This window comes from Crinia signifera, chromosome 1 (genome assembly GCF_055691185.1).
Source record: "Crinia signifera chromosome 1, ASM5569118v1, whole genome shotgun sequence".
Taxonomy (NCBI): Eukaryota; Metazoa; Chordata; class Amphibia; order Anura; family Myobatrachidae; genus Crinia; species Crinia signifera.
Window position 1 is genome coordinate 463,436,616 of NC_139217.1, and position 8,062 is coordinate 463,444,677.

Here is an 8,062-nt window from a genome sequence, read left to right on the forward strand (position 1 = left end):
ATAACACAAAACAAAACCCCGTCAGTCCCTGTACCTAACAGCTGCTGCTAAGGTGGGTGTCATAACATGGCTGCCGGACCGGTGCGACGGAGCAGCGGCAGCAGACTGGTCCATCGCTATTTTCACTTCTCCCGCTGGATGACCGCGAGCCAATAAGAGCTTGCGGTCCGGCAGCCAATCATGAGCGGCTACCGCACAGCAAGCTTCTATTGGCTCACAGCCATCCAGACTAGGGAGAATTGATATATCAGCATCAGACCAGCAGCAGGAGGTGCTGGGTCGTCCTCGGCTCCACCTGTCATGCTGTTCTGGGTCAGCCTCTGCTTCCACCACCAGCTCCTATCAAGCTAGGGATCTTCCTGGGTCCCTGTCCTCTGTGCGGCTCTTGTCCTTGATGTTGCCTTGCATTCAAAACTTACTTTAGGGCAGCTCGCACCAGTGAGGGGGCTTCTACAGGTCTCCAGCTAGGGGTCCTTTGCATGTCCTCTGCCACTTGTTTGACTGCGAAGTATACAGTAAAAATTAGATCCAGCCGGGCAGCGCATAGACAGCTCTCTGCCCGGCTGTCAATTCTTTAAAATCGGTACAGATTTAACTTGCCGGTACAGACCGTTAAACTGTACCGTACCGGCAAATTCGGTACAGTTGGAGGGTATAGTATTGGTAATAGATAACGTTAAGTGACGGGCATGTTCAGAACTTATTACCAGCATGCAGGATTGCTCAGCGGTTACAATACTAAGTATACACACTAGACGAGATCATAGAAGAAATAACTCAGGACCCTTTCGAGTGATATCTTATCTGGTGCGTATGGGGCTTTAAAAGTTTAAGCTAGAAACATACTAGACAGGCAAACAATGCAATGATTTGCCTCTAACACCCAGAAAGACTATGTACACACTGTACCATCTTACGCATGGGCACCGAAGCTGCTTTGCACAAGGACAGCTCTTATCAGAAGATCCGTCCTTTGCATTGATAATCACATATGTTATTATTAACTATGCGGTGGTGGATGTTAGTGCATCTCTCCCCTATAACCTGGTATGGCACATAAGCAATGTACATTACAGGCATAGGCCTGGGTGTGTCAGGAGTTTCCACTAAAGGTGGCCATACACACGCAGATTTATCTTCAGATCTGTCTGGTTGGAACAAAAACACGGTTATGGATGAGAGCAAATGACAGTTGACCATTTGCTTGGAAATGCTGGAAAACTGACAAACTGTCACTCATCCATAACCATGTTTTTGTTCCAACCATCCAGATCTGAAGATAAATCTTACTAGTGTATGGGCACCTTTAGTCTTGTCACCTATAGAGAATTGGTCATTGATTCTTAGCACCAGATTAGAGCATCAGTTACTCTGTGTTCTGTATGATGCAGCTTACATAGTAGTAAGGGGGCAGCCAATAGCAACGGAGCCAAAGTACCAGCATTCAGAACATTTATCCTCCTGACCACCATCAGATATTCCCCTTCCACCTCAGAACTAGTGACATCATTCTCTACTATAGAGAACTGTTACATAAAGAAACCAATAGGACTGGAATTTAAGATGTCTGTACAAAGCTTCATCATGAACACCAACCATTACTGCACATCTATTTATTAAATATACAAAAGTGCACAAGATACTGACATTGTGTGGTGGACAGAACAAATAAAAGGGTTGGTTTTGCAGCATTTGTGTAGAGACAAATGAAAGCCACAAGTATACAGTAAAACATTTCCTACAACTAGGTGATAGACCACTTAAAGTGAATTTGTTACAAAGCGACAGGAGACAGTAGTGCAGGTCAGTCATCCCTGTTAGTGGAAGCTGCCACATCAGCATCTTGTTCCCCATGTGGGCAGCCAGCCTCCTGTGGGTAAAATGGAACTACCAGCCAGTTTAGTGGGGTGTTATTAGCCAAGTAGTCCATGACCTCATCCATAGAATGCTTCATCTTTGTGAACTGCTCCTTGCTGGTGGCCAATAGGCCGTCAGAGAGGTCCCTATAGGAGGAGGCAGAGCGGAAGTTCCGGTAGACCTCTGCAGCCATGACACTGATGGTTTGAGCTTTGATCTGGATGTTCTGCGGCAGGCCTTGGACAGAGGTCACCAGGGAGAGACATGTGGTTTGTAGCTGTTGTGTCAGATTCCGGGCAATAGTCAGTGTGCGAGATTCAATGTGCTGAGAGACAGAAGGTAGAGGTTAGATCAGAGCTACGTATTCAGTACAGACACCTGGCAGCTACACCAGTAACAGGAGCTTACCTCCGCACTCTCAGCCTCCCCGTGCTGTCCTGTCCATTCCACCCATACGTGGTACATCTTATCCTGGGCATCATGGATTTTCTGATTGGCACCTGTCATGTTCTTCCTTGCGAATTCAATCTGGAAAACAAACATTTAACCTCTAGATCAGGGATTCCTCTAGGTACATGGTCAGTGGCTGCAGGACTGTACACCCCCACACCACCGCAGTAGGAAGACCTTTCCTGCAACCCTTCCTGGCTTCTAGGGGCTGCAGTCCATAGAATTGGGGGATTTGCGTAGTCAGTGTCTGCACTGGTCCTGACACATGCAAGATAAATTGTGCACCTGGGTCTGACCGTCTCCTCCATGCATGGGGGAGCCACTTGTGCCAATACAGGTTATAATGATACATTCTTCAGCAAAGATGACACAAGTAGTACCTTAGTTTAGATTTTCCCATCTGGGTTGAAGCCTGCATAGCATTAAGACCTGGGGTGGGATACACTAAGAATCACCGCCGCTCTCCGCCACCAGCAACCGCAAATACTGAATAATTATTGCATATCCATCTACTAACATATGCTATAATTATTGCAAAGGGCAATAGGGTATCTGCATAGGGCAGGGAGTGATACTGGACAGGTGGCAGCCATTTTGTTGATGGTTCTATCTCATCCACAACTCACGGTGTACTGCAGCTGGGCAATGGCTTCCTGGCTCCGGCATTTAGCATCCTTCACGCGTGTCAGAGCCTGCTGGTAAGCGCGCTTACTGGCCTTTGCAGAGAGCGATCCCAAGCGCACGTAGTAACTTGGCTTTATGGCTGACACTTCGAACCCCTCCGTGTCTGTGGCTTGCTTAGCTGAAGAGAAAGTGAGATCTGTAAGTGAAGAGCTGTACAGCAGTCATGTCAGTGGCCCAGTCAGTTGTACGGCTGTAACTACTGTGTGGTCCAGTAGGCCAAGTGTTCCCTCATGAATGTACTCATCACATTGGATTCAGCTTACCCAGCTCTTCATCAGTGGGTGGTAGGTATTGTTCCAGGAGAGTTTCAGACGTAGTCAGCGCAGTATCCACGCGGCTGCTCACCACCTGGGCTACGCTGCTCCCCAGCACGGTGCGGATACCGGCATTCACAGTGGCCCTGGTCATCTCTACACCATCCTGCACAGCACCCTTTGTTTTATCAACTGCTCCTGATATTCTCTGTAGGACAACATCCTTTGTACCAAGAATGGCCTCGGAGGCTGTGGAGACCACCTAGGGGGAGGCATAAATACTATCAGTGTATGTACACCACACACCTGTGCAACACCTTATACTGGTTGTAGGATATTCCGTTATAGCTGCTGGGCTGTAGTTACCTTGTGTGTAGGCTGATGGAGAATGGGCAGCTGCACCTCAATCTTATCCAATCCTAGACATGCGATGTTGTTAGCCAGTGCAACTTTAAAAAAAATATATATATATTTTAATAACTTAGGCAAGGTCATTGTGAAAGCACCAACAAAGCAGCTAAAATGGGGTTGTGTATCAAGGACAGAGTCAGTGGTAATAAAGAGGGCCTAGCCCCCCTCCCCAAATTGGCCGTCAGCCTGGTAAGTAATAAAAAAAAGTAAATAACCATTGTAAATTGTAATTATATTTACCAAACCTTGGGAAGATAAGTCCCAACCAGTCCTCAACTCCCAACTAGCATTTTTTTTTAACTCTATGCTAAGTTTTCAGAAACAGCAGTGCCAAGACGTACTCTGAGGTTCCAGTCTCTGCAGGATGGGCCAGGCGCTGGTCACTGTGACGGACGTGATGGTCTTCACACCTTGCTCAGCAACATCACACACAGATCTCAGGTAGGGGTGGTTCTCTTTGGTGTGGACATAGGCTGAAGACACCAGGTCATACGTTGAGCTCACTAAGGGGAGGTTGATCACCCGTACCACAACACTCTATAGGAGAAACAGACACAATTAGGACTAGGCTGGGTTCTTCTATGACTAAACCATGAGGCTACACCAAGGAAGATGGGCAAAGGTTGCAGCACCAGGAGCCATGCCAGTTAAGGGGTGTACACTGTGATTTTTGGCAGGTAACTGACTGTTGCCTGGAAGATTAGCCAAAAATGCAGCTGATACGGGGCCCGTCAAGTCAGTATCGCATAGATTAGAACTATGCAGGAAAGTCTATTTTGACTAGATTATAGGCTCTCATAGTGAGCCTAGACAAGGCTGCCAGTGCATCTACTCAGGATATCATACTAAAAATCAACCACTAGAAAAAATAAAAAACTTGCACCATGTGTACACACCTTTATATTAAGTCTCCATTGTAGTTGTGACCTATGATAGTCGCAATTAACACTATTTTGGTTTGTTTTAAGATAATTTAAAGTTGGAACAGTTGTGTAGTAGACAAGTTGGTAGCACCAGTAACATATTGGACACCGGGTGGCCCAGGAGATTACTCAGGGACCATACAAGATCTGGCTGCACTGTTGGAGAGGTTTATAGGCACCACCGTAACTCTGGGTGATGGGAACAGGACCCACAATACACCATCTGGAGCTTAGGAGACAGTAGTCCCAAACTGCATGGCTTACAGCAGTTCCAAGGTCTGCCATGCAGGCCAGGCTCTAAGGATAACCATGTTTGAGCACACATGGCTTAATTAGTAATTTAGTTCATTTGAATACATCTAGGATCAGGCATAGATATCCTTAAAACCTGGAGTGTGATGGAAGAGTTTAGGGGAATTGGTTTAGAGGTGCTCAGTGCATAGGGTGTGACATGGACAAGTACTATATGAGGTATAACCATCAGGTAGACAGGGGAGGAGGGTATTAGAGGAGCACACCGCTCAGTGCATAGGGTGTGACATGGACAAGTACTATATGAGGTATAACCACCAGGTAGACAGGGGAGAAGGGTATTAGAGGAGCACACCGCTCAGGGCATAGGGTGTGACATGAACAAGTACTGTGAGGTATAACCACCAGGTAGACAGGGGAGGAGGGTATTAGAGGAGCACACCGCTCAGTGCATAGGGTGTGACATGGACAAGTACTATATGAGGTATATCAGGTAGACAGGGGAGGAGGGTATTAGAGGAGCACACCGCTCAGGGCATAGGGTGTGACATGGACAAGTACTATATGAGGTATAACAGGCAGACAGGAGAGGAGGGTATTAGAGGAGCACACCGCTCAGTGCATAGGGTGTGACATGGACAAGTACTATGAGGTATATCAGGTAGACAGGGGAGGAGGGTATTAGAGGAGCACACCGCTCAGTGCATAGGGTGTGACATGGACAAGTACTATATGAGGTATATCAGGCAGACAGGGGAGGAGGGTATTAGAGGGGGAGACACTATAAGGACAGGACTCCCAGCACAGGGAGTGTGACCACACCCATATTACCACTCACCAGCATCACCTGTACAGTAGTGTCACCACACATACATACCTGCTGCTCTGTCTGCGCCATACTGAGAGTCCTCCACCTAGATAACAGAAGATATACACATGTAGGAAAGCAGCTGTCAGCATGGTGGACATCACTGCCTGATGGTTACAGACCACCAATGTTACCCTTACATATACCAGCCATGGAATGGTAATGATCAGACAGCATTCCAATAGTTACCTGTATTCCAATATCCTGACCACACACAAACCCAGCTGCTGCTTAGTGTTCTCTGTATCAGAGGTACCCTGGCTTTTATAGAGACTGCCTCCCATGTGACCTGATCTGCCCCTCCCCATCCAGGCTGCTGCCAATCAGAGTGCAGCCCTTGCACCTGCAGCAGCAATCACAGACAGAGGGAGTTCTGGAGGAGGAGACTTCACTGAGTGACAGGTGTGGGTGCAAATCATTAGTGTCTCCTGACAGCTCCATAAGCCCCTGAGTACATTCTGTGACATACAGACGTGTCCTCTTACATGTTACACTGCAACATGCCAATCAAAGTATACATGCATGACATAGTACGTCATGCTGCGGCTCTGCTTGCACCTCGCAATACTATAGGAACAAGGCTGCAAGTCCCAGGCACTCGCCCCACCGGCAGTCACTTTTTCAAGGCATATATCCTGGATCGCTCTGCAAAGATGTGAAAGGACATGTCTATATGGACAAATGAAGTAAGCCGTGTACACACGGCAGCGATATGGGCTGATATCGCTGGCGACCATATTGCCAGTGATGGGAGTGTGGGTCCCGTTTTCAGCCCCGTTATAATCGCTGGTCCCAGGAGCTTGCTGTTTCCCTCTGCGGTTCCCCCGGCAGAGGTTCCCTTTCATCAGCGACCATCTCTGGTCGCTGATGAAAAGGAGACACTGAGCGATATATTGCACCGTGTGTACACAGCTTTAGCCGTGGAGAGAGATAAAGGGCGGTATTCAATGCCCTCGGCGAGCAGCGGCGAGGGGGGTTTGTATGGCAAGGATGGCTTTTTTCATGTTTCGGGGAAATTCTCTCCATCAGAGGACGGTGGTGATCCCTGGTACAGTGAGGTTTTGATGGCCGCATTCGCTGTTTCCACCTCGTCTCAGGGAACAGGCAAAGTTGAAACGACGAGTGTGGGGGTGAGTTGAATACTGACGGCGAGCTATCGGTGCCGCTCACTGTCAGCCACTCCTACCCGCATTGAATATACCCCTAAAATGGAGAGAGATAAATAGAATGCTGGCCACACATCAGACCAACTTTCCTCCAACCATCCAACTAGTTGGATGGAATATAAATCTGGCACTGGATGGGAGAAATTTGCTCCCTAATTCTGGAAAAAAGGAACTGTATTTGAACCTGTTTGATTTAAACCAGTGGTTCCCAACCCTGGTCCTTAAGGACCCCCCAACAGTACATGTTTCCAAGGTCTCCACACAGAATCATAAGTGACATAATTAGCTCCACCTGTGGATGTTTTAAAATGTGTCTGAATAATGAGTGCACCTGTGCATCTGCCGTGTGACCTGGAAAACACGCACTGTTGGGGGTACTTGAGAACCAGGGTTCCTGGGTTTGTGATCACATTTCTGATTGTCCTTTGCTCCCATCCAGTGCCAGATTTTTATTCCATCCAAGCAACTAGTTGGATGGTTGGAGGAAAGTTGGTCTGATGTGTGGCCAGCATTACCATACTATCCATTTACACTGGGACACACCTGGATTACTCAGGTTCCCTAGTTCAGTGGTCAGGGAACTCGGACCTCATTACCCCACACAGTGCATGTTTTGCTGGTAACCAGCAGGTGCACAGGTGTACTAATTACTCACAGACACATTTTATAAGGTCCGCAGGTGGAGTTAATTATTTCACTTGTGATTCTGTGAGGAGACCTGCAAAACATGCCCTGCGTGGGGTAATGAGGACCGAGTTCCCTGACCACTGCACTAGTTGATTAAATCCAGGTGAAATGCAGACTGACGTCAGCCAGCCCCCTGTGTAATTCCGGTGTACAGGGAGTAACACTGCCGAGCCTACACAGTACATATCTGTGCTTGCAGACGGTCTCCAGTATATGTAGGTTATTCTGGTTGGTTTGTGTTCGCACGGGGGACCGATGTTTGGCGCATGTGCAGTGCGAGCAGGGGATAGCGGTGCATAGACACGCCCATAGGAACACCCAGCGTTTCATGCTTAGCATTGCTAGGAAAATGAGGCAGTGACGCGGCTGCTGGGGGCGGGAAGATGACATCACCAGATTACATCACCCGCCCTGTGCTCACACAGGGTGCAAGCAAAGCTAAAGCACCTGAGAGTGTCTTCATTTTGCTTGCACATTCCACATCATTCTATGGTCAGTGAACATCGAATG

At 47.9% G+C, this 8,062-nt stretch overlaps 1 protein-coding gene across 1 annotated transcript; it reads right to left on the minus strand.

The window, feature by feature from the left end:
• Window positions 1-1,597: 1,597 nt before the first annotated feature.
• Window positions 1,598-5,992, minus strand: LOC146022771 (perilipin-2-like). Its single transcript, XM_083155310.1, has 9 exons — window positions 5,889-5,992; window positions 5,709-5,745; window positions 3,998-4,193; window positions 3,612-3,694; window positions 3,255-3,507; window positions 2,934-3,109; window positions 2,679-2,687; window positions 2,266-2,385; window positions 1,598-2,182 (listed from the first exon to the last, which is right to left on the minus strand). The coding sequence occupies exons 1-9, from the start codon at window positions 5,981-5,983 to the stop codon at window positions 1,805-1,807; spliced, it is 1,347 nt and encodes a 448-aa protein (XP_083011436.1). The 5' UTR covers window positions 5,984-5,992; the 3' UTR covers window positions 1,598-1,804.
• Window positions 5,993-8,062: the final 2,070 nt, after the last annotated feature.